This window comes from Sciurus vulgaris (genome assembly GCF_902686455.1).
Source record: "Sciurus vulgaris genome assembly, chromosome: 12".
In the NCBI taxonomy this organism is placed as follows: Eukaryota; Metazoa; Chordata; class Mammalia; order Rodentia; family Sciuridae; genus Sciurus; species Sciurus vulgaris.
Genome location: NC_136473.1, coordinates 101914068 through 101941421, shown reverse-complemented (window position 1 = coordinate 101941421; position 27354 = coordinate 101914068). Strand labels below are relative to the sequence as shown.

The 27354-nt window shown below is 38.6% G+C and overlaps 1 protein-coding gene across 2 annotated transcripts in view; it reads left to right on the top strand.

Annotated features, from left to right (window-relative positions):
- The window catches only part of TDRD5 (tudor domain containing 5), a gene marked incomplete at its 5' end in the record, with an annotated part of 68514 nt that extends 41815 nt beyond the window's left edge, over positions 1-26699 (top strand). Inside the window, 6 exons of one of the 2 annotated variants that reach the window (XM_079105923.1) lie at positions 732-839; positions 7921-8103; positions 8777-8920; positions 19215-19425; positions 21187-21514; positions 26629-26699. In XM_079105923.1, the coding sequence (XP_078962049.1) occupies positions 732-839; positions 7921-8103; positions 8777-8920; positions 19215-19425; positions 21187-21434 (894 nt within the window). In that variant the 3' untranslated portion in view covers positions 21435-21514; positions 26629-26699. Of the gene's footprint in view, positions 1-731; positions 840-7920; positions 8104-8776; positions 8921-19214; positions 19426-21186; positions 22409-26628 lie in introns of those variants that run through there. The other variant, XM_079105922.1, reaches the window with a different exon arrangement.
- Positions 26700-27354: the final 655 nt, after the last annotated feature.

Below are 27354 nucleotides of genomic sequence, written 5' to 3'. Positions count from 1 at the left end.
GGCTTGGTTTGGTCCATAACAAACCTGAATTATTCTGTCATTCTAACGGTTCAGAAGAGTTATACTTCCTCATCTTAAATAGTGAATTGAATTCAACCTTTAATATTTTTAGACTATCTTATCTGTTGATGTCTTCAGATAATCATTGTTCAGACCTAGAAATATAGGAAGACTCTTTTCTGTACAAAGGGATAAAACTCTCCCAGCCCTTCCCAGCCCATGTTGTGATTTAGCAGGACTGCCATATGCTACACGCACCCCACCCGCCTCCCCTAGTTGTCTTCTAAGCATCCTGACAGTTCATGTTCTCTCTTCAGTTGCATCTTCCCAGACATCCTCCCTCAGTAATGTTTTTGGCACTTCTCTGTGATGGTGCTGCTCAAGAGATTGCACTGTCATGACCTGGTTGTGTGTTTTCCTGTTGTATGTTTTGCTTCCTTTAAAGTTGAGACCTGTTACATCCTTCAGCAAACTATCCATAGACATTTGGTCATATGTGCTCAAAAATGTTTTTTGCCTGAAATTGTTTTCTAGAATGCGAAGGCCTAGGGATAAAGTTAGAAAATAAAGTAGCATTTGAATGAACCATAGCAAAATATTCAACCAAAATTTATAGTTGTGTAGATTTTGGAAACAACATTAATATAGAAGACAAAATATTTTTCTTTCATATCTACTAGAAAGATATTAATGATGAAAAATGTTTAAGTCATCTTAAATCTGTGTCAAAGGAGCCATTAAAGGATTCTGAATCCAGTTATTTGAAAACCCACAAGAGCTGTGAAGAAGATCTAAAGTGGTCTGTTCCAGAGCCAAAGGATCTGAAGGAAGAAAATGAGGTAGGAGAGGAAAGGTGGTTTTTTTAAAAAAAAAATGTAATATAATTAATTCACAAATGAAGGAGACTGAAATAAAATAACTTTTTAAGCTCTGCTGCTTTTAGTGTCATAGATCATCTCCCACAGATGAATTATAAATTCTCTCTTCAGCAGTCTTCAAGACCAATATTATGGGAACATAACCTTGATTGTGGAAAAGAAAGGCAACACCTGTCTCTGATGTGCTAGTTACTCTCCCGTACCTTTGTACCATCTTCAAGGCTTGTGCAGCATCTAAGCCCTTGGATTGAGAACAGTACTAGGGAAAAAGGTTTATGACTTTTTTGGAGAGCATATTTTATCTTTATTTTAGTAAAATATTTATGTACCCATAGCCTAGAGTCCCCCATGACCATTTCTCCTTTATAGCCTGTATTCCAAAACAACCATTTTCATCTCTTTTAGCTACTACTTTTGGAATTGCCTCTATTCCTTTAATTACATACTTACCATTTTCTGATTTCTGTTTTATGTATCTCTGGACTTCCACTATGAAAGCTGAGGGTTTAGTTCTCTTTGATCCCTTCTCCCCACCACACACACACATAGCCCTTGTGTCCCCTCCCCCACCATCCATCTTACTAATCGGGTGTGTCAGTCTTTCCATTAGATCACCACTCACATGTGCATTTTTTTTTAATATTTTTAGTTATAGATGGACACAATGCGTTCATTTATATGGTTCTGAGAATCAAACCCAGTGCCTCACACGTGCTAGGCAAGTGCTCTATCCCTGAGCCACAACCCCAGCCCCACATGTTCATTCTTATGACTGTTAATGCTGTTCATGGCTCAGGCACATAGTATGCTATGACACCTTTTTCCTTTCCTGCATAATTTGTACTTTGTGTTAATCTTTCTTTTTAAACTAATATATAGTAAAATTTACTTTCTTTTGGTGTAATTTTCTGTCAGTTTTAATGCACAAGTAGTTTTGTGTAACCACCACAATCAGCATGCAGAATGATTTCATCAGTCTGAAGTAACTCCCTTGTTCTACCCTTTTTAATCAGTCTCCTCCATGTTCCTGACCCCATGCAACTACCGTCTCTCTTGTTTTACCTTTTTAGAACCATCATGTAAGTGGAACCACACAGTGTGTAACCTTTAGGACTGATATCATTCATTCTTCCAAGTGGTTGCATGTAGCAATTTCATATCAAAGCTTTTGACAGCCGAGTGTGGACTTACTGTATGGATGTACCACGCTTGCATATTTTCACCCACTAAAGAACATTTGGGTTGTTTCCAGTTTGGGATAATTATGCATAGAACTGCTACAAGTATTTGTGTTCAGGTTTTTATGTGAACATAAGCTTCATTTAAATAGGGCAAATGCCTGGGAGTGGGATTGCTGGGTCACATGATACACATTTACTAAACTGTTCTCCAGAAAGGCTGTACAAGTTTGCATTCCCACTAGCAATCTGTTAGTTCTAGTTGTTCTGCACTGTTGCTAGCACTGCATATTACCAGTAATTTCAATTTTAATCATTCTGTTAGGTGTGTGGTTGTAGTACCATATGGTTTATTTTGCATTTCCTAATGACTGATGTTGTTCAACATTTTTTCTGTGCTTACTTGGCATCCATACATCCTTTCTGGGGAAATGTCTGTTCAGGTCTTTTGCCCATGTCTTGATTGAGTCATCGATTTTTTGTTTTAATGTTTTGAGAATTTTTAATATATTTTGGATGCTATTCCTGTGTCAGATTCCACTTGTAGTTCATCTTTTCATTCTTTTAATAGTGTATTTCATGTAGAAAAAGGTTTTAATTTTGGGAAGGTTAAGATATCAACTTTTTTCTATGTACAGTGTTCCCAATATTGAGAAATCTAAATTAATTTTAGGAGGAGGTACGGGGTTAAGACAGGATTTATTTTGTTGCATGTGAATGTTTAGTTGTTTAAATACCATTTGTTGAGAAGACTATCCTATCTTCATTGAATTTCCTTTGAAGCATTACCAAAATTCAGTTGTCCTTATTTGTGTGTGTGTGTGTGTGTGTGTGTGTGTGGTGTACTGGGGACTGAACCCAGGGCCTTTACACATAGTAGGCCCTGATCTACACTGATCTACAACCCCACCTAGTCATCCATATTTGTATGAGTCTATTTCTAGACTGTGTTCTCTTCCATTGATCTGTTATGTTCATCCCTTTATTGGTACCACATTTTGATTACTGGGTTTATAGGACCTTTTAAAGTCAGGTAGTATGACTCTTCATATTTTATCCTTTTTTTTTTTTTTTTTTTTTTTTTTTGTGGTGCTGGGGATCGAACCCAGGGCTTTGTGCTTGCAAGGCAAGCATTCTACCGACTGAGCTATCTCCCCAGCCCTTATCCTTTTTCTTAAAAAAAAAAAAAAAAAAAAAAAAAAAAAAAATATATATATATATATATATATATATATATGGACCCAATTAGAGATGGACACAATGCCTTTATTTTATTTATTTTTATGTGGTACTGAGGATCGAACCCAGTGCCTCACACATGCTAGGCAAGTGCTCAACCACTGATATACAACCCCAACCCTATTTTTTCCTTTTTCACAATCATTTTTAATATTCTAGTTCCTTTTATTTCCTTGTAAGTTTTAGAATTAGTATATCTATCTGAGATTTTGGTTGGAATTATGTTAATTTGTGGATGAATTTGAGGAAAGTTGAAATCTTCATTCTATGAATACAAAACATACCTGCCTATTAATTTTTCTTTTTTATCTTTATCATGCTGCTATAATTTTAAGTATTCAGAAAGTACATGTGTTCCATTAGCTTTATACCTAAATATTTCATTTATCTTGGGAGCTATTTTTCAGATTTCACATTTTCATTGCTAATATATAGAAATTATTTTTTTATTTTTAACTTTTATCTTGTGGACTAGTTGAACTCACTTATTCTAGGAGTCCTTTGGGATTTTCACATAGCTGGTAGTACAGTTTTCTTTCTTTCTAACCTATGTGGTTTTAATCTATCTTCCTGCCTTGCTTTGGCTGGGATTTCAAATGCTGTTTGAGTAGGAGTGTGAGAAAGGGTATCCTTGTACTCCTGAAAGGTTTTACCATGCATGAATGTTGAATTTTGTTGAATTGCTTTTGCATATATTGATATGATCTTGTTCTCTCTTTTATTCTATTAATACTCTATTACCTTAGATATTGGATAGTGAACCCTATTTAGTCATGGTGAGTTATTCTTTTTATATATTGCTGGATGCCATTTCCTGATATATTATTGAAGATTTTTGTGTCTGTCTGCATGAAGGCTATTGGTCTGTATTTTCTGGAAAAGATTATATCAAATTGATTTTATTTCCTTTTTTGTTTTATTTATATCAACTTTAAATTTTATCTATTTATGGTATACAACATGAAGTTTTAATATGTGTAGATTGTGGAATGGCTAAATTAAGCCTTATCTCCCATACTTTTTTTTTTTCTTTTTTTAGTGAGAACATTTAAAATCTTTCTTAGCAGTTTTCAGGTATACAACATGTTATTAACTGCAGTTACCATGATGAATAATAGATTTCTTAACTTATTTGTCCTGTCTACTGAAATTTGTGTCCTTTGAACAATATCTCCCCAATTTCCCTATCATTTTACTGTTTCTATGAATTCACTTTGTTTTTAGATTCTACACACAAGTGGGAATATATGTTGTCGTCTGTGCCTGGCTTATTTCAGTTAACATAATGTCTCCCAAATTGTCCGTTTTGTCACAGTGATGGGATTTCCTTCTGTTTTAAGGCTGAATAGTATTCCGCTGTGTATATACCACATTTTCTTAAGACATTCATCTATTGATGAATGCTTAAATTGATTATATTTTGGTTCTGAGTAAAGCTGCAGCAAACATGGGAGTACAGATATATTTTCAAGATACTGGTTTCATTTCCTTTGGATTTATACCCATTAGCCAGGCTCCTGAATCATATAGTAGTTTTGTTTTTAATTTTTTGAGGAACCGCCATACTGTTTTACATGATGTCTGTATTAATTTTTGTTCTCATCAGTAGGGTGTAAGGGCTTTTTTCCACATCCTCACTAATACTTTTGTCTGTTTAGTAAGTCATTTAGTAATTCTAACTGGTATTGAGATGATAATTTCTTTGTAGTTTAAATTTGCATTTCTCTGATAATTAATGGTGAACATTTTTTCATATGCCTGTTGGACTTTTGTATATCTTCTCTTGAGAAATATCTGTTTAGGTCCTCTACTCATTTTTAAAAATCAGGTTGTTTTCTCACTATTGAACTGTTTACATTTCTTATATATTTGCAAAATTAACCTCGTATTAGATGTATCATCCACAAATATATTCTCGCTTTCCATAGGCTGTCTTTCATTCTGTTTGTTTGCTTTGCAGAAATTTTTTGTTTGATGTAATCTCATTTGTCTATTTTTGCTTTTTTTACCTGTACTTTTGGAGTCATATCCAAAAAAAAAATCATTGTGCAGACCAGTGTCATGGGACTTTTCCCCTTTGTTTTCTTGTAATAGTTTTACAGTTTTAGGTCTTACATTTAAGTCTTTAATTCACTTTGAGTTGATATTCATATGTGATGTGAGTTAAGGGTTTAAGTTCATTCTTCTGTGTATAGATATCCAGTTTTCTCAGTACCATCTGTTGAAACACTATACTTTCCCCATTGTGTGTCTGGGTATCTTTGTGGAAAATCAGTTGACTATAATGCATGGATTTATTTCTGGAATTTTTGCTCTACTTCATTTGTCCATTTGTCTGCTTTTATCTCAGTACCACGCTCCATGTGTTAGCTCTTGTAGAATTTGTGCCTTTACATATATATTTCAGAGGAAGTTTTTGCATACAAATGCCTTGCTGGGTTTTCCATAGATATTTCATAACAGTATTTGATTAATTTTGAAGAAAATTAACATCTTTATTATATTGACTCTTCTAACATATGAAAGTTGTATATCTCTCCATTATTTTAAGTCTTTGATTTCTTATCTCTGCATTTTGTAGTTTTCAGTATGTAGGTTCTGTATATGTTTTGTTAAGCGTAGATATAATGTTATTTGGTGTGATTGTAAATGCGGTGTTTTTACTTCCAGTTTCTACGTGTATAGAAATGAAGTTGATTGTTTTGTGCCAGTCTTGTGTACTGCAGCCTTCATCACTTAGGAGGGGTTTTTTGTTTTGTTTTGGTAGATTATTTGGGGTTTTCTTAGTCATGCCATCTACAGATAAAGTTAGTTTTATTTTTTCATTGCTGATCTGTGTGACTTTCATTTCTGTTCCTTGCCTTCTTGCACTGGGTAGAGCTTCTAGCACTACTGGTAGTGGGATAAGAATGGTGAGAGACAGATTTTCACTCCTTGTCTTGGAAAATACCAAAGATGTTAGCTGTGAGTTTTGTGTAGATGTTCTTTACAAATTGAGGAAATTCCCCTCTATTCTTATTTTTCTGAACTTTTTTGGTATTTTATCTGTTTTATTGTACCTGTTTGTGTAGGGTTTTGATTTTTTTCAGTGGTTGGTTTAGGAATTACAGTATAAATCCTGACCTCTTTTTAAAGTGGACTTAATCAGTTACCACTGAACAGCATATTGGTATCTTACCATCATATGTCTTTTACTTCTTTCTGCTTCCTTGCATACTTTGAAATTTCGTAATTTATGTTTCTTGCTTTCCATATTCAACTATATTTTAAAAATTAAAGAGGAGAAGAGTCTATTATATTTATCCATTTCATTTCTTTTATTCTTCCTTTTTCAGTGTTCCAGGTTTCCTTCTGATATCATCTCCTTTCTGTCCAAAGAATTGGAATTCTTTTTAGTGTAGGTCTGCTGACAATAAATCTTTGTTTTCTTTTTTGAGCATATATTTATATGCTAAAGAACATTAAAAATATGAGAGGTGTTTTTGCCAGATAGAGGCCTTGTTTGCGATTGCTTTTTTTTTTTTTTCTCCAAACACTTTAAGCTTCTTATTTCCACCTCCTTCAGGAATTCATAGTTTCTGATACAAAATCACAGCAATGATATAGTTCTTTATATGTAATATTTCATTTTTCTCTGCTACATTCAAGGTAGTGTCTGCCTTTAGTTTTCAGCAGGTCAATTATAACTTGTCTAGGCATGAATTTCCTTGGGTTTATAGTATTTGGGATTTACTAAACTTGTAGGTTTATGTCTTTGGAAATTTTTAACCATACTTATTCAAATTATTTTTTGCCATTGTACTCTTCTTTTTAGAACTTTAATTACACAAAGTTAAATATTTTGATATTGTCTATTAGTTTCTGAGGCTTTAAAAAAAATATTTTGGGCTTTTTTCCCAATATTTTTTTCTCTATTCAGGTTTGATAATGTTTATGGATCTGTCCTCAAGTTCACACACCTTTTCCTTTTATCTCTATCCTGTTATATTGAAAAGAGGGCCAGCAATATCAATATTCAATATAAAAACCATCTAATTTCTCTTTCTTATTGTGCTCGTTTTGCTCCCAGTTTTACCCTCCGAAAGTCTTTCTCGGCCCTCTGGAAGACCCTCTGGTCTTCCAGCAGGTAGAAGAGGTATAGTTGCCTGAGTCCTTGCAAAAGGCAGAGGTTTGAAGGTCTCACTACTGCTCACACTGATTTTTAACTGGTGTTCTTGTTTTCATTCCCATTTTACCCCTCTTTTAAAAAACCTTATAGTGCATTTCCTGAACTTTTAGGGTATTGTATAAATTTGGGTTGCTTCTCAGTTTTTCTTACTATAACCTCAGGAGTCTGCTTTATTGGGATTCCTTCATTAGTTGACAATTGTCTGCTTTCCTATATCCAGAATGTAGGTGGTTTTTCCTCCTCTTTTATTCTCTTTGACCATGGAGTTTATATTTTTAATCTCTCTGTTTTTGTTTTGGTGGCATTTCAGGAAGAAAAGAATAATAAATAGCAATAAATAGTGTATTTAAACTGCCATCTTTACTTGGAGTCAGGAAACATTATAAAACTAAATTTTAAAATATACTCATAAGGAAATATAAAATATAGTTTTTATTTGTCCTCTGATACATTCTAGGATGAGATCCCCACTGGAATGCCATGCCTGGAGTCAGTGACCATAGGTGATGATATCTGGGATGAGAACTGGCTACCACTGCAGGCTAAAATAGGAAAAGGAGGTGATTCTGTCTCCCACTTATTTACCTCAAGCCTCAGTGGAAAGAAGCAATGTCCTCCATGTGAAGAAATGCCACAGAAGGTTAGACCCTTGGGATAACAGAAAGCAAATCACTACTGAAAAGAGGAAACTTAAATTTAGATGGCCAAGCCTTAAAAAAGCTGCATATTCAGGAATTTAAAAGAATTTGTTAGGTCCTAATTCGTAGAAATACATGATTTTCTAAAACTAATGGTATTGGTACATAAGTGGGCAGAGGATCCAGCAAAGGGAAATAAGCCCCAGGCTTATTGTGTATATCTTCCTATCTGTTTTATCATTGGTCACCCAATCAAAGCTTTAGGATTTATAAACAAAGTCAAGAAACTGTTCTGAAATTTATTTTTGTTGCATTAGTCTTGTACTATAACCTTGGGGTTTTCTCAGTCAGGGTATTTGCTCATATTGTACCTAACTATATATTCGAAATGTGTTTTTCACTACCTCTAAGAAAGAAGAAATATTTGTGAGAAAGAAGATGCAGTTAAGTTGGTCCTTAGTGTTATGCTTTTTAAGTACTAGGTGATCATGTAAAATCATGTAGCCATGAAAATGATGTTAAACAGTACAAACAGGGTTTGTACAAAAGGAGGAGAGTCACAGTGATACAGAAAGTTAATCCAGACCTCTCATGTTTCTTCCAATGCCCATGTTATCCTCTTTTTTGATCATGTGTTACTATTCAGTTTATTGTTGTTTTTCCTTTATCTTCTAGGATTGGTGTTTTCCTACACCCAAAGATATATGGGATGATTCCTGGCAGCCTTCAGGCCTTGTGAATGGACTGAAAGTAGAAATTAAAAAACAAGAAGAGTTGGATACTCAAGAGAAAAGTACTGGTACAACCAAGATTCAAAAGGTAAATGTCTGATGCAGAGAATGCAGGTCAGTGGTAGCACACGTGCCCAGCAGGTGTGAGGCCCTGAGTTCAGTCCTCAGCTCTGCAAAAGAAAACACTGAAATAATAAAGAATAAACTACACTCTAGACATCAGCATAGAACTGGACGAAAAATGTTTTCCATCATTAAATTCTCAGATAACATAAAAAAAGATTTAAAAAGATGTGTCCAATTTTACTGTGGCATTTTGCATGAGTAAGTACTTTCATCCTTAGAAAGTAAAATAGTGCTTAATGAGCGGTTGATAGAATACACAGGCATAAAATTTAGACTTATTTTAAAATAAATTTCAATAATATTATTCATCTCTTTAGAGTAAAATCCCAAGCCTAAAATTAAAAGGCTGATTAACCTGTGTTAGGCATAGAGAAAAATAAGCATATCCTATAACTTAGCCATGAATTTTAAGCTCTTTTATAGTGTAAGCCAATTTCTTCTTTCATGTTGCAATGGCAGAAAGCAGTAACCCTGACATAAAATCCATTTGTTTCATGTTTCTCACACGTATTATGAGTGTCCTGAAAACAGCAGGACAATTTGTGTAAATCATGAAATTTGGTACTTGGTTTCTTGTTAAAAGTCAGATTTGGGGAAGATGAATCTTCTGAGTGATATATGTTGTACAGAATACAGTCCTTCTGTCTGACAGCAATGACAGTCATTCTACATTGCAGAAAACAGTCTGTTCCTGGGGTTGGGGTTGTGGTCAGTGGTGGAACGCTTACCTAGCACATGTGAGGCACTGGGTTCAATCCTCAGCACCACATAAAAATAAAGATATCGTGTCCTCCTACAACTAAAAATAATAAAAAATTCTGTTCCCGAAATTTAGGTTACTTAAGGGAATGGATTTAGTTTTAGCATAACATAGGCTTTTATATTTTTTGATATTGCTTTTTAAAAAATAACAGTTTTTAGTCATGAAAGCCATTTGGAAGAATAAGAGGCCCAAAATAACCAAAGCATTGCTTAGCAAGAAAAATGAAGCAGAAGGCATCACAATACCAGACCTTAAATTATACTATAGAGTTATAGTAACAAATGGCATTGTATTGGCACCAAAACAGGCATGAAGACCAATGGAACAGAATGGAAGACACAGAGACATCCCCACATAAATACAGTTATCTCATACTAGACAAAGGAGACATAAACATACATTAGAGAAAAGATAGCCTCTTCAACAAATGGTGCTGGGAAAACTGGAAATCCATATGTAGCAGAATGAAATTGAATCTCTCACCCTGCACAAAACTCAACTCAAAGTGGATCAAGGAACTCTAGGCATGCTTACTAGAAGAAAAAGTAGGCACAAATCTCTGTCTTGTCAGCTTAGGAACCGAGTTCCTCAACAAGACTCCTAAAATGCAAGAAGTAGAATCAAGAATCAGTAAATGGGATGGTGTCAAACTAAAAGGCTTCTTCACAGCAAAAGAAAGGAGAGAGCCTACAGAATGGGAGAAAATCTTGGCCACGTGTACCTCAGAGCATTAATCTCCAGGATATACAAAGAACTGAAAAAACACCAAAAAACAAATAACCCAATCAATAAATGGACAGAGGAACTGAACTGGCACTCCACAGAAGAAGAAATACGAATGGTCAAAAAATACATGAAAAAATGTTCAACATCCCTATCAGAGAAATGCAAATTAGCACTACACTGAGATTCCATCTCCAGTCATAATGGCAGTTATCAAGAATACAAGTAACAATAAACATTGGCAAGGATGTGGGGAACAAGGTACACTCATACATTACTGGTGGGACTGTACCACTGTGGAAAGCAGTATGGATATCTCAGAAAACTTGGAACTACCATTTGTCCCACTCCTTGGCATATACCCAAGGGATGTAAAATCATCATAATACAGTGACACGGCTACATCAATGTTTATAGCAACTCAATTGACAATAGGAAAGCTAAGGAACCAATCTAGGTACCCGTCAACCGATGGCTAAAGAAAATGTGGCACATATATACAATGAAATATTACTTGGCCATAAAGAAGAATTAAATTATGGCATTTGTTGGTAAATGGATGGAACCAGATACTATCATGCTAAGTGAAATAAGTCAATCCCAAAAAACCAAAGGCCAGATGTTCTTTCTGATAGGTGGATGATAACTCGAAATAAATGGGGAGGGAAGAATAGAAGTTCACTGAATTAGACAAAGGGGAATAACGAGTGGATGAGAATAAGACAGTAGAATGAATCAGACATAACTTCCTATTTCTTATGTGAGTATATGACCAGTGAAACTCCATATCTCATACAGCCACAAAATTGGGAAGTTATACTCCATGTATGCATGGTATGTCAAAATACATTCTACTGTCATGTGGAATTTGTTCTTTTTAAAAAGAACAAATGAAAAGCAACTTTATTGAAATACAATTAGTACACCATCATAATTAACTAAGGTGTACGATTTAATATGCTTAGTGTACAGAGTTGTACAATCTTCATGACAGTCTCTTTTAGAATATTTTCATCACCCCCAAAACCTCCATAATCTATTAGCAATTAAACCCCTCTGCATCTTCCCAGAGCCTTAAACAACTACTACTCTTTTCTATCACTACTTATTTGCTTGTCCAGGACATTTCCTGTAAATGTCATGCAAATATGGTGTTTTGTGACTGTCTCTTTCAATTGGCATAATTGTCTTGAAGGTCCATCCATGTTGTAGTATGAGTAAGTATTTCATCTGTTTCTATGGTTGAATAATATTTCATTATATGACATAGTACATTTTGTTTATCCATCCATCAGTTGATGGAATTTGGGGCTGATTTTACATTTTGGGTCATTACAAATGATGCAGCTAAGAACACTGAAGTACAAGTTTGTGTGTGGACATGTGTTTTAGGTTTTTAGCTATATAACTAGGAGTGGAGTTGCTGGACCATGTGATAATGCCACACAGTTTTCCAAAGCAACTGAACCATTTTATGTTTCCCACCAACAGTGTATGAGGGTTCCAGCTTCTCCACATCTTCAGTATTATTCTGTTTTTTTTTTTTTTTAATTACAGTCATACTAATAGATATACCACATATTTCACTGCGTATCCCTGATGGCTAATGATGTTGAGCATCTTTTCACATGCTTGTGAGAGCCATTTGTTTATATTTGGCAAAATCTCTCTTTAGATCCTTTACCCTTTAAGTTTTAATGATGATAATACTTTATTACAGATCACTTATGAGACAGTGGTTTTTAGAATTGTTTACTGTTAGTTGTCTTTCACTTTCTTATGGTGTCCTTTGCAGCATTATTAGTTTTTCATGAATTCCAATTTTTTTCTTTGGTTTCTTGAATTTTGGGTATCATATCTATAAGCCATTTACAATCCAAGGTTGTAAAGATTTTTACCTGTTCTTTCTTCTGAGAGTTTTATAGTTTTGGCTTTTAAGCCCTTGATCACTTTTTGCATGTGGATATTCATTTGTCCTAGAACTATATATTCAAAAGATGATTCTTTCCCCAGGTATTATCTTAGCACCCATATGGAAACTCAGTTGAGAGCTGGGGTTGTAGCTCAGTGGTAGAGCACTTGCCTAGCATGTATGAGGCACTGGGTTCAATCCTCAGCACCATATAAAAATGAATAAATAAAATAAAGTACTGTGTCCACCTACAACTAAAAATATTTTTAGAAAAAATTCAATTGACCATCAATGTTTTAATTTATTTATGTGCTCTCAAATCTGTTGTGTGTCTATTGCTATACCAGTAACAAATTGTCTTGATTACATTAGCTTCTTAGTTTTGAAATTGGGAAGCATGAGTTATCAAACTTTTTCTCATGTAGTTTTGGTTACTATTATAGCTTCCATGAAGAGTATTGTCAAAGGTTAATTAATTCATTACTGTGTCATGATGAACTTTATTCCTAATACTTATTTCCTTTTAAGAAAGCTTTCTATGCCCTTTTTTCTATCCCTATTTTAAGACAGCAGAGTACTTGCCATGTTTCACTTTGGAGATAGAACGGTTTTTTAACTTTTAAGTCAAGTTATTAGCCTTTTTCATAGGTTTCATTGGGACACACGTCAAAGGTTACATGGTATCCCTTGTAATCTTAGATTGAAGTTCTGGCCTCTGGTGAGATTGAATTCAATGTGATTTCAGTTGCTGCTGGGGAATTCCAACTACCTTGAGGAATGTTGGGGAGACTTGTGTTTTTTGTTTCAGGCCCTTGTAGGTTCACATTGAACTTGTATATATGGATCTGTGTTGTAGCATTAACTGCTCAGCACCATTTCCAGATTCATGTCTATATATGATTATATTTCAGTGTTAAGATAGATACAGTAATATTTTTAATCTGATATATAGAAAAACTATTGTTGGTTGTTTATAATGCTAAGTATAATGTTAGACTATAAGCAAAAAAAAAAAAAAAAAAGAGCCCTGGATTCATGCCCATCATACCAGGGATTGAACCCAGGGGCGCTCAACCACTGAGCCACATCCCCAGCCCGTGTTGTGTTTTTGTTTTTGCTATTGTTTTTCATTTTGAGACAGAGTCTTCATAAATTGCTCAGACTGGCTTTGAATTTGTGATCCTCCTGCCTCAGCCTCCTAAATTGCTGAGCTCACAGGAGTGTATGCCACTATGCCTGTCAGGAATTCATGTTTCTTATGAGCAATTCCATCTCCAGCCACAAAATAAGGCTTAACTTGGTCTTGGGCATACTGGGGAGATCAAATGTTGGAATAAAATACAGAATGAAAAAAGGATAATTTGGAAGAAAAGATCTCTCTGAAGACTTACTTCTTAAAATGCAAGAGATGCAAAATGAAGACTGTTTCCAGTATCAAGAAATGGGAAAACAAACATTATCTCTTAGCTGAAATAAAAATCCAGAAACTAGAAAGCTCCCTTTAAAAAAAGGCAGGGGGAGCTGGAGGTTTAACTAGTGGTAGGGAGTGTGTGGTTTAGCACATGCAAGACCTTGGGTTCAATCCCCGGCTGTGCACACCCAAAAAAACCAAAAAAATCTGTTCAATACAGGGGAGCCTGTAGTTAAGATGAGGTTTTCCCATTTCTGCCCCTACACCTGCAGCGAAGGTCTATTCCCAGCAAACACCCTGTCTTTGTATCCTTACAGCAATGATGAATTAGGGCTGTAAGATGAGAATATGAGAAACTTCGTCTTTAGGGAGGAAACCATAAGCTTACACAAACTTTGGAGTATTACATTGGCAGACAGCTTAGGATTTTTGTTTCTGCTTGGCTTGTTAGAACACAAATGTGAGATTGTAATAGCATCTTACACATCGAAAGTTCAAGCTGGGAAACTCCAGTTCCACCACTTAGCAGCTGAATGTCTTTCTAGAATAATAACACAGACACAGTTCCAAGGCCTTTGTATATGTTCTCAATTTTCACAAAAAGCTTTTGAGGCAAATACTATTATCTGTTTTATAGATGACAAAACTGAGGCACAGAGAAATTAGGTGATTCATTTAAAGTCATACAGCTTAGTGAGTGCAGAGCTGGAATTCAGAGACGGGCATGGTGGCCCAGGAGCCTTTGCCAGTGTCCTTTTTTTTTTTTTTTTTTAATTTGGTACTGAGGGTTGAACTCGGGCACTACTCAACCACTGAGCCACATCTCCAGCCCTGTTTTGTATTTTATTTAGAGACAGGGTCTCACTGAGTTGCTTAGGGCCTCGCTAAGTTGTTGAGGCTGGCTTTGAACTTGCCATCCTCCTGCCTCAGCCTCCTGAGCCACTGGGATTACAGGCATGTGCCATGGTGCCTGGTGGCTGTATCCGTTTGAATGTCAGAGGTCTCTGTACTTTTCAAACACTTCTAAAGCAGCATATGATTTTGTCTGTGTTTACTGTTCTCAGTAACTCTTTGGGGTTGGATGTCGTATGCATATCTGTTCTCCTTTTTCTCCCTTTTACATTGTTTTATGAAAACAGACATAGTCAGTCTATGGGAGAATTAAAAGACTAGCTAGCTTCGTTCATAGCAAATTTGGATCTGGAAAAATAGTTTAGACCTCAGGCTACTCTTTCTGTCAGAGTTAAACTCACCCAGCTGTAGGCAGAGCAGCTTCATTCCACTTACTGCCTAGGAGAGAGGAAGCAGAGACTCACCCTGTCCTTGTTGACCTGAGTAAGCAGTGAGAGCTGGGGCATCTCTGGAGAACGACGTTTAACACATGAATTCTGCCCAGCAAGAAAGTACAGACGAGTGGTTGTCAGATTCCTATCAACTCACCGAAATGACAAGCCACTCCTTCATGAGAAGGACTGAGTGGGTGGATTTGGAGTGTTTGTAGAAACTTCTTCCCCAGAAGTTCTTCCAAGAGATCACAAGTGGTCCAGAAGGTTTCATACTAGGCAAGATAGCAAGCTGGGGAAAGAGGCAGCTCCCTTGCAGTAGGTTTCAGAAACTCCTCGTTCATTGAGATCAGTTCGTTGTTCCATGTAAGCAAAGAGACTAACCACCTAAGATGTTTTTAAGTCACCATGGTTGTGATGGACAGTTTTATTTAATATCTGTAATTCTTGATAGCAAAGAATCTGAAGGTCACTTTCAGATATATTTATATATATTTTCACTATGGACTGTTTTCGTCCTGGCCTGATAAAGTTGTCAGTTCTTCCCCTTCTGGCAATTAACCCAAAGGGCATCTATCGCTAGGTGGTGTTGGGGATCAACCTCAGGGCCTCATGCTGCTGGGCAAGAGCTCTGCGCCTGAGCTGTACCCAGCCCCAAGAGGTGATCTCCAAGTCATCTGAGTGATGCAAGTTATTTACTCCAGGAATGCAGGGGCAGAAAGCAGGTTTGTCTTCTTTTTTTCAGACATATTCTCTCAAAGGCAGAAGGAAGTGTGTTGGGGAAGAAGTTAATAAAAAAACCTCTCAGGTGCAGTGATACACACTTGTAACCCCAAGCTACTCAGGAAGCTTAGGCAGGAGGATCACAAAAAGACTAGCCTGGGCAATTTAGCAAGATTCTATCTCAAAATAAAAAATAAAAAGGGCTGGGAAGATATCCCAGTGGTAGAGCATCCCTGGGTTTAATCCGCAGTACTGCCAATAAATAAAAATTTAAAAACACAAAAAACAGCTGGGGGTATAGCTCAGTGGTAGAGCACTTGCCTAGCATGTGTGAGGCCCTGGTTTCAATCCCCAGCAGCACACACACAGACACAGTAAAAGGCTTATTTCTTACCCTGTGTCCCACCCCCTACTAGATTTCCTGTGAAGTTGGGCGCAGGGGGATCTGAGCTGAGGATCCGGGCACTCTGCTTCCTCTGTGGAACAGGTGCAAGAGCAGCAATTTTGACAGGGGTGTGAGGGGCCAGGTGTACACTGGAGTCAGTTGCATAGTATGAGAGCAACCTGAAGCTCCCTCAAATTTCTTGTGGGTTCCTAGTGGCATTTGGGAGAATCATGCACTCCCACTTGTCTAGAGGGGGCTTCAGGAGTGAGTGTAATGTTGTTAGGGCTCAGGGACATGGTATAAGTGACCGACCAAGAATTTCAAAGAAACATTTGTCCTAATGGCCCTTCTGCCAGGGAGCTCCATGTGGACCAAGAAGCAAATTTTGAAGAGCATTAACAGCCAGCCTAGACAGGGCAGCTGCACAGGCCGTGGGGTACCAGGGTTAAACCCGAGAAGGAAGGAGGAAGCCCAGCTCCTGAATGGGGGTGAAAGTAGTAGGGCTTGTGACAGGAAATTGAAATCCAGTGAAAAGTAAGTTTATTTGGGGTCTTCCAGAGGGTGATCAAGAGATTTATGGCAGTTACCTATGTAATTATGGGGTTTGCCTGTGTGTGCTAATTTTCATCTGGAATCTCTGAGGGAGTCTTAATAATCACTTTTTTCTGTGTAGAGGAAAAATAAGTACTTGTTTTTGACCAGCGCTCTGTGCTGCTCTGGTGTGCGGCAGCACGCGATTTAAGCAGTCGGGATTCATTCGTGTGTGCCCTTGTGGTACTCCCGATTCCTGCTGGTGGTGTGAGTCTGCTAACAGCAGATCCTCTCAGAAGGTTTCATTTGTTCATTTTTCTTTATTTAATCTTCCTTTTTGTTGAACTTTTCCCCTAAACATGAAATTTTAGCTTGGCACTTTTTTCTTTCGACTATTTGAAGTGATCATTTCATTGTGTTCTGGCTTCTGTTGAAATGTCAGTTATCATTACACCTTTGAAGATCATGTCTTTTTTTTTTTTTTTTAATCTGACTTAAGATGTTTCTCCTTGCATCTCAGTTCTTTGATGATATGTCTAGATGTATAAATAAATAAGCCCTTTAGATTTATCCCCCTTTGGTTCACTGTGGGCTTATTGAATCAGAGAGTTGCTTATTCATCTGTTTTGGAAATTTGGGGCCCATTTATCTTAATAGCTATTTCTGCTGCTTATTGTCTGTCTCCTTTCCTGATGGAATTTAGCTGTAAGATGCTAGAACTTCTGACTGAATCTTCTATGGATCACTATTATCTCGTTTGGTATGGTTTGGTTTTGATTGGCAGTGCTTCAGTCTGATGGATTTCAGACATCATTTTTCAGTTCTAGAATGCCATTTGGTTATACATTTTGTTTAAATTTTTCATATGTTGATCTGCTTGGGCTATCATTTCCTCTTTGCCATGTTAATCATGGTATAATACAGTCCCTTTTGGATACTTTGAATATCTGAATCCCTTTTGGATATGTTCTTACTCTCTCTTTTCCCCCTCTATTTAATCCTGTTTTTAGTAATGGGTAGAGGGAAGAAGGAAGTACATCTCATGATTTTTTTAAAATCAAATGTTGGCTATTATGGAAAAAAAAAATTATAAAGCTCTGGGTTAAGTTATTTTCCTCCAAAGAGGATTGTTGTTGTCAATTTGGCTGCAGATACTGACAAATCACCTTAACATACACATTGGTTCTTGGTTTGGGCTTTGTTAGAATGCCCTGTTCCATGTTTGTTCTTGTTCCTTAATCCTTTGTGTCTCTTAGTCTAAAGCATCATCCTTTGAGCAGGCCTGAATGGCCGGTTGGTTGTTTGTCCCCCACCTGGGAGGGGCTCTGACCCCACCACAGGACACTGAAGTATCCGCTGATCTTGTTTAAACTCCTGGCTGTCATTTCCTGTTGGGTTTCTCAGAATCTCATACTTTGCATGTGCAATTTAGGACTTGACTGATACTTTAGGGAGATTTGTAAGCAGATTATTAGGCTCTTCTGTGATCCCTTGAGGCCTGCCTGTACTGTCAGCCTCAAACCCTAATCTCTATTTCCTTAGCCAGTATGGCTGCCAGTTTATGCTTGGACCTTATTCCCTGTACTGGATATAGAAAATGCCTTCAGTAAAAATGCTAGGGGAATAGGGGACCCAATTCATGTTCTGAAGTCCTGCTGACTTGTATGTTCCCAAGGACTTTCAAATATTTTAAAATCTAATTTTGTCCAACCTTTATAGTACCTGAGCAGTGATTAGTCTGCACCATGACTAGAACTGAAAGTCTTGCTACATATTTTTTATAGCTTGGAGTCGAGGATAAACCCACTCGCATTCAAATAATTGCAGTCTGAGCCTTTTCAATTAGTACACTTAAATTTCCCATTGCTGGTCCATACGAAGATATGAACTTCCTGGCAGTTAGGAGCTCCATCTCTGTAGTCAATTATGTATGTTTAGAACTTGGCTTCTACTATTTATTATCTCTGTGACCTTTGCAAGTTAGTAACAAAGATATTACTGGCATTTCCTAAGCACTTAGTATTTGCCTGTCACTGTTCTGAGCACAAGTTACCTTTGGGGGCTTCAGTTTCCCCATCTGCAGAGACTGGTGGACATCAAATAACTTAATCAACATATGGAAAGCATTAGGGTAAGTGAAAGAGGACCTGACACCTACCCACAATGGTGATTCTTGATGTTTAAATGAAAAAAAAAAAAAAAAAAAAATGTGCAGACAACCCACCACAGTACCTGACATGAGTGGTGCTGCGATGTCATTTCTCACATCCTGCCCCTCCTCCCCAGCTGTGTGTGTCACTCAGTCCCATGTCTGCTCATAATGTGTTTAATAAAGGTTTCTTAAGTTGATACTCATCACGTTAAGGAAGGGCTTGCTGTTTCAAGAGAATATTTAGGTTCTTGAAAGTGAGGCATTTTACTTATTAAATATTTATATTTTGTATATAAGGAAACAGAAAAGGCTTAATTCTTGTTATGCTAACAGTCACTTTTCATGCCTTTGCCCCATGTCTCTCATTTTGCAGCAACCAAACTTAAAGGGTTCTTCGGATTCTTCCGCACTGCCCAAATTGGAGGAGTTCTACATCTCCCTTTTCCAGTCACAGCAGTCAGCAGAAGGGAGCCACTTTGAACCTAACAGTCTCCAGACTCCACCAAAGCAAATTCAGCTGCCCACAGCAGCGGCCAGCTCAGCAACTGCAGCAGCTGATGCCCCAGAAGAGCACTCTGGCTCTGGTAGGTGCCCATGTGCTCCTGCCCGCTCGCCACTGACAGATGACATTTGGCCACGTTGATAAAAGTCTTCTTTTACCTCTTTCAGAACGTACATACCTTGGACATTACCAACTGTAGGATTTGTCTCAGTTCTTCCCTTTATCTGTGCTACTCTTTTTTTTTCCTGATGATTTTTGGAGGGAATTTTTTGCCAGTTTTTAAGGGTATGGTTCTTTGAATTTATAGAACATTTCTGTTAACTTGAAACGTTTCCTCCTCATTCCCCTTTTTGCGGTCAGTCTCTCCACTGACTTGCTAGCCTCAAGTCACTTTCCCTTTCTGGTGCTACACATATGTAGTTTTTATGACTTTGTTCGTTGCCATTATTTTTCAATACTGGGGATCGAACCCAGAGGCTCATGTATGCTAGGCAAGTGCTCTGCCATTGAGCCACACCTGAGCTCTGCTCACTCTCGTTTTTAGTTAATTTCCATCCAGTGTTTACATAGAAGTGGGTTTGCTAGGATATATGGTAACTGCATGTTGAACTTTTTAAATTGCCAAAATGCTTTCTAAAGTGGCTGCACTGTTTGCATTCCCACCATTGAAGGTTTAAAAGTTCTAATTGTTCCACATCCTCACTAACAGATGGTATTTTCATTCTTTGATTTCCCTATCTACAGGCATATTATGGTGATTTTAATTTCCTTTTTCCTACTTGCCACTTTTCACCTGATTTGCCATTCATATATCTTCTTAAGAGGCTGTTCAAGTATCTGTTCATTTTTAAAATTGGTGTATCTTGTCTACTTGTAAAAGCTCTTCATTCTAGACACACATCCATTGTCAGACCTGTGACTCTCTCACGTATCTATTTCTTACAGTTTGTGTTTTGTCTTTAAGTGTCATGTTCTTAATAGTGTCTTTGGAAGAGCAAGGCTTACATTTTGATTGTCTGATTTAGTGATTTTTTTTCATGATAATCTGAGCTTTGTGCATCCTCTTTAGAAATCTTTACCTAACCCAAGTAACTAAGTGCCAGTCGGCAGTGTTTGTAGACGACACGGTAAAGGCCTTGTGCCAGAATCTACACTGCATCGATGAGCACTGTTAGCTCACCTGAACTTTTTTTAAGCAGGACTTCCCTGAAGGAGGCAGCATGTTGGCTTAGATGCCAACAAATGCTCCTTCACTCGCAGTGGCTGGAGGTCAACAGTCCGGACCAGTTACTTGGGCAGCACTGGTCTGTCCCCATCTGAGAATGCTCGCAGCCCTTCCTTAGCTACCGGGAACTCTGGGGCATTGGAACTCCTCAGAGGGTTATTTCTTACTTAAAACTGATGCCTACGTCAGTCATTCCATGGCCGACGACTGGCTTTGGTGCTTCTTAGCAACCATTTTGCTTTCCCACTGGCACAGACTCTGGCAGCAGAGAATGGCTGGGGCGCACCATGGTGCTCAGAGCTGGAAGGATGGAAGAGAGCTTATGGCCTCTTCTCTGGGATCTGAGTCCACTTCCATGAAATTCTTGGAAAGCAGCCTTCCCTTCCTGGTTCATAAGTGCATTTCTCCCTCTCCTCCTCCTGACGATTTGATTCCAAGGCACAATTCCCCACCCTGTTATTTCCTTTCCACCTGGCGGCTGATTCCTGAATCTCAGCCTCCCCAAGCGGCCTTGTGTAACTGTCATCACCTAACAGAAGATGGTTTGTAGCACCTGGTGGTAAAGAACTGGAGTGGGGGAGAGAGGGCGGTGAAAAGACTTGTGTTCTCTTTTTTTAGTGGAGAGCTCTCCAGGGAGCCTAAAGAAGGAGGATCTTTCTAGTAGCCATGCTATCGCAGTGTTCAAGGATAAGAGTCAAGGAGCCTTGGACCAGCTGTCGTTGATTTTGTCTCCTGAGCACAAGATTTCTCAGAAGCTCTACATCCCTCGAAGTACAGCCACTGCTGCCTTGGGAGCTGCTGCGCGGCTGGCCACATCCAGGAGCTTCCTGCACTGGTACCCCAGTGTGAAAAGGATGGAGGCCTGAGCGGGAAGGGGCGCATGGGGCACTTCGCTCGTCCTAAGGGACTCTGATAGCTTTGTCATGCCGACTGTCCATGTTGGTGTGTAAGTATTGATATTTAACATTATTTTTATTTGTACTAATGATTTTATTCTATATGTTTTTGTTTACCTTTGTTTTTAATGTAGTTTAAAGGAGTTTTTGTTCTTTGTGTTTCTATAAATGTTTTTCTTTTACATATCATGACTGATGGATGAAAATTGAGAGTGTTTTGTGATCCATATTTAGCAAGGTAAATATATTCTCACTTCCCTGTCTCCAGAAGAAGGATGTCGGAGTTTTAGGGCTGCTGCTTTCTATCAAATTTGAAATATTATATATCACAGACCATCATTATTTCTTCTTAATACTGGGATCAGTAAGAAAATTCACACTCTGAGGCTTTGATCATAAAATTATTTTTACATTTTAAAAAAATTAAGCCATTTTCAGGATGGGTAAATTTCTGGAATATAGCTGAGCCTTCTGTGGTTACTGCATTTTCCAGAAGCATCAACGTGGCGTGGTTTGATGCAGTGGTGTTTGGCATTCATGTAGCACTGTGTGAAATGACCATGTGGAAAGTGTTGAAAAGGTGGCATTCATTTCTTTGTACTAAAGTACTAGGCTTATCCCCAAATTCTAAAAATATTGTTTTATCCATGTAATCAATTGCCAATATAGAATCATTTCTCAGAAGTCAGAGAAAGCGACGTAAGCTGCTGGTGTGCTATATGTGATACCTGGTCTGCTAGTTCCCCTCTTTGTACAAGGAGTTTCTTCTGTTTCCTTCTTAACTACTTAATCAGTAAAATATCCACTAAGGAAGGAAAAGGTTGGGATGGAAGTCAGTCTGAACCTCCCTTAGATAATCACGAAATAAAGTTAAACCCAAAGTCTTTAGAGAAGCTGATGAGGTGGCACATGCCTGGGGAGGCTGAGGCAGAAGGATCGCAAGTTCAAGGTCAGCCTCAGCAACTTAGGCCATGTCTCAAAATTAAAAAGAATGGGCTGGGGTTGTGGTTCAGAAAGAGCGCTTGCCTAGCATGTGTGAGGCACTGGGTTCGAGGCTCAGCACCACATATAAATAAATAAAGGTCCATCGACAACTAAAAAATATTTTTACAAAAGGACTGAGGATGTGACTCAGTGGTTAAGCACCCCCTGAGTTCAATCCCCAGTACCAAAAAAATAAAAAAGTCTTAAACATGTTTAATGTGATCAAATTTAAAAATCCAGATTCATCTTTTATGCCAATATAAGAATGATGATATACTAACTGAAAAAAAAAAAAACAAACCCTAGACACATTACTCACAGTTAATGCAACACATAGAATAGGTTCCCATTTGGGCTTTGTGAACTTTGCATCCGATATCTTTACTGCAGAGAGGTATATGTGGAGGGTCAGTAAGGAGCTAAATGTCTTATATGATACTTGACTAATTGAGCTGCCAAAGCTCTGTTTATCATATAAGTTTAGATAATTATCCATATTTTTTTCCAAAGACAACTTCATTTTTAAATGTTTCTATCTCAGCTACTTAGGAGATTGAGGCAGGAGGATCTCAAGTTTGAGGCCAGACTTGGCAGTCTAGCAAGACTCTCAGCAACTTACTGAGACCCTATCTCAAAATAAAATAATAATGATGATGTTTCTTAGGGTCTTCCTTTAAAGAAATCAAGTCCAAGTAATATACTTCATTTCTCTAGATGAGTAGTTACTGGGTTTGGAAGAAGGTGTGTCCTAAGTGGAAGGGTTGATTGACTACATGGTAGTAGGTTAAATTGTCACCCTCTCTGTAATTGCACCCAATGACCAGGAAGAACTCTGCCAAAGTTGGGTAGCTCTTTTGTAAGTTTCACAATTGGTTTTATAACCTGATGGGGACTCATTTTATATCTTGCAAGTTAGTAGAGACTAAAATAGCTGATGTGCTCAGGCCTTTTCAGAGTCCCACTCTTCTACAAAAGGCTGGGGAGAGAAGTACTTAGACAGAAGCCCTCTGAAGCTGAATGCCGACATACTTTGAAAGAAGCCTATTTAGTACTTAATATTTGACATCTATCTTGAATTAGCGTGAAGAATGGACCTTAGAAAGGCTTGTACTTTTTGACTGCTTGACTCTGACTAGGACTTGTCTGACCTTGTCCCCCAAAATGTGGGTTTTGTTTGGTAGTTAAATAGCCCAAAACATCAGAGTTAATCACTGAAAAATAGTATATTCCTGCTTATGGGCAGGAATGACAATAAGAAATGCACAGAAGATATGTAGATGCTCTGTGGTTTATAGTTAAATTACCTTTTATTGTCAAAAGATAGGCCAGCACCCATGCTTGGGACGTTGGTGGTGTTAAGGAGCCCTTAGCGCTAATGGAGGTCCGTCCCCCTGAAATGTCTGAATTGGGCACCCAAGTGTGAGGGAGGGAACGGGCTGGGAACTAAGGAAACTCCAGGTTCAGGGCTCCTGGACAGAAGAGGGCCTGGCTTTAACAGCGACTTGGTCTCAACTGCAGCGGCTAGTAGCCAGCGCTCCCTCTTCCACCCAAAAGGGCCCGTGGGATTTCAACAGACAGGCTCCTGCAGCAGCCGCCAACCTCTTCCCTCTGGGCCCAACCCGTGCGAGATGCCAGCTGCCCTCTAAGGCTGGGAGCAATGAGAGGCCGCTGCCTGCAGTCAGCCCGTGTCTGCCGAGGCTGGAACTGTGGGGAGGACCCTGTGAGGAAAGGTGAAGCCTGGAGAACCCACCTGCCTGGCTCAGCTCCAGTTCCCCTCTGCTGACCCAGCTCAGAGCCCTGTCCACAGGGGAGCGTGCTCTGAACGATTTGTGCCAGAAAACGTGCATTTAGTAAATCAGTCCAAAACAATGGTGGTTTTGATGGCTGAATTAAAGACTCAAAGTGTTGGTGGGATAGAGGAGACTGATATACAGAAAAATCTCATTTTCATGAAGATGGATAATTGAAATAACAGTAGGCCAGCTCTGCAGCAAAGAATCTGAAAAGGAGGCATCATAAGGAACAGGAAACCAGCGTCTTACAGAGAAGTCTTTCTTAAGTTTCCTATTAACCTTCACATGGTATAACAAGGCTTTTCTAAGGTATACTTATACAGTGCCACTGATGACATCCTTCTTTTCCAAGATATCAACCCAAGTGCATGGCTCTGTCAACTAACTGTACTTTGAATTCAGCCCCATTTCTAATGGGTGCCACTTATCTCATTTAGTCATCAGTTGGCCTGGGAAGTTTTTGGTGTCATTGATCATCTGGAACCAGAATCCTTTAAGTGGTATTTTAACCATGTGCAGGAAACGTTAGCTGCTCAGTGGAGGCTCCCGTAACATTCAGTATTACGATTGACTCACGCCGCTTTTCTTGTGAAGTTGACATTTGGCCATATATCAAAAATGAGCAGAGAATTATTCAGAGCTAAATTTTCTTGGTTATAAGCATAGTTTTCAGGAATTACTTTTAAAAAGCTTCCTACTGGGTTGTAAACTTTTACTTTTCTGCTAAATATTTTTAGTTTATGGAAAAATGAGCATAGTAAACAATGTTGCTTGATTATTTCTTAGTGCCACAAATGCTCCCATGTGGAAAACCAAATCCATGACACTGTCTGCTCTTGGCTTTGGTTACAGAATCTGATGGGGAGTTGCTGGGATTGAGGAGTGATGACTAGCTTACTCTTTGGAGGTCGTAATGTCATTTTGTTTGATTTAAATATTTATGAAGTCAAAATTTGTCCAAAATGTCTAGGTGTTTCTTTGTAATTAGTATTTTGTTGTGTTGGTTCTATATAAATGAAAATTTCACTTGAATATTGCAACTCAAAATAGTTGAGTAAAATACAAAATCAGTTAAGCTGGAAAGCAGACTTGACACTTTTTGACTAAAACCATTTGTCTCATTTTGTTATGACCTCTTCATTTCCAAAGAAGGCCTTTGCAGTCTTTTGCTCTGATAAATAATTATATTCCATAAACTTAAACATGTGTTTGTGTTGGAGTCAATTTTCCTGCCAGAACATTCAGAAACTTCTTTCTTTTGTTCATAGCAACCTGTCAGATCCCCTAAGCCTCATCCAGATTCTAAGATTCCCTTTGCCGCTCTTCCACATGCCACGTGCCAAACTCAGCCGCAGCTTGGAGCTGTCATGCAGCACTCTGTCACCTCCCCCATTCTGTCTGGAGCAGATTATTTCCAGGGGGCTCCCAAATTCTAAAGCTTTCCCTTAGCGTCATCCCACTGGACCAGAAGCAGCAGCCCAAGCCCGAGCTGTCCGTTTCTCACCAGAATAAGTGGCACCTGGGCAGAGCTGCTGGTTCTGAACGCTGTCCTGATGCAGTGTGAAAACGCCCCTCAGTTAAATCAGATGGCGTGGCCTGTAGGATGCTGATGACCAGGCAAAGAACATCCCCGGAGGGCGTTCGGTGTTTCTTCCCGTCCCGGCCTCCTCGTGCGCAACCGTCTCTTTGTGCACAACGGTCTCGTCCTTTTAGAAGGCCGAACCTTGAGCAAACATCCTGTGTGGAATCTGCCTCAGGAATTGAGGCAGATTTTGTTTTGCTAAACTTTTTAGATTCAGAAACATAACTTCATCAAATAATTTGGTGATTTTATCTTCTACTTGGAAGTGACCAGTAATTGACTTGACCTAGATTTATGAGGCTTTGCAAGGATTGCCCCAAAACTTGATTTGAGAGGAAAAACTGGTGAGTGTATACTAAATCCCAAATTAGTTGTGGCAAATATCACACAGTTGTCACTAAATGTGTATCCTGTACTGGCTTTGCTGCAGATCTTTTCAGATTTAGAGTCATTCAACATATAGTAGAAATCAATTTGTGATAGCAGTCTAGCTTTTGATAGCCAGGATAAAGAAGAAAACCGGCTTTAAAGACATTATTAACCTTCACTGAAGCTACTTTGTCCTTATACTGTGCCATAAGCGTCAGATGCTTGAGACACAGCTCTGTTAAAGACCATTTGCTTGAACAGTTGGGTAAAACTTGTGTTTGATGTGTGAGGTCTAAGATTTTCCAGGTTTCTATATGCTGTGGACAAGTGCTGTCTGACCCTTTATGGGATCATTAACTATTTTCAGTGTGTCAAACACCGAGGACTGTCTTTCCCAGAAGGTACAATTCATATAAAATTGTGCTCTGATTTCTAGGAATCCTGAAACCTGCCCTCAGCCTGCTAAACAGGAGAAGCTCAGGACCCTCCCTCCCTCCCCCCTCCCCCCTCCCCCCTCCCCCCTCCCCCCTCCCCACGCTGGTGTTCCCGCGCCGCGCCGACATCCCCCGGCATTCCCAGATTTAACCTAGGAGTACACACCTGCACTGCTCCCAACCTCGCCCATCATGAAGACCCATCAACAGCACACACCTGTAATCCCAGAAATGTGGGCGGCTGAGGCAGGAGGGTGACGTGTCTGAGGCCAACCTGGGAAATTTAACAAGATCCTGTCTCCAAAAGGGGTACAGTGTAGCTCAGTGGTAGAGCATTTGCAGGCTTAGCATGCACCAGATTCTGGGTTCAGTCCTCAGGATGACAAAATAAAAAGACTCATTAATTCTACTTCTCACCTCTCTCATTAGTCTTCCTCTGACTGCAGACCCCCTGCCACCACTCAGGCCAGGCCACCTCGTGTCTTTCCTAGTACATAGTAGAGTCTCTAAGTTTTATTGACTCAAAGAAGAGTAGGAAGGACAGATAATAGGTTATACATAAGGTTAATTGAAGTCTTGATCTTTTCCCTACAACTCTGTTCTGAACGTCCATGAGGCAGAAGCCTTACTGGGAACATCTACATGAGCAAACATCCCATTTAGTATTTGCATTTAGAACCGAATGAAGTGCACACAGTCCAGATAAGAGAACTGAGTAGGAAGACAGG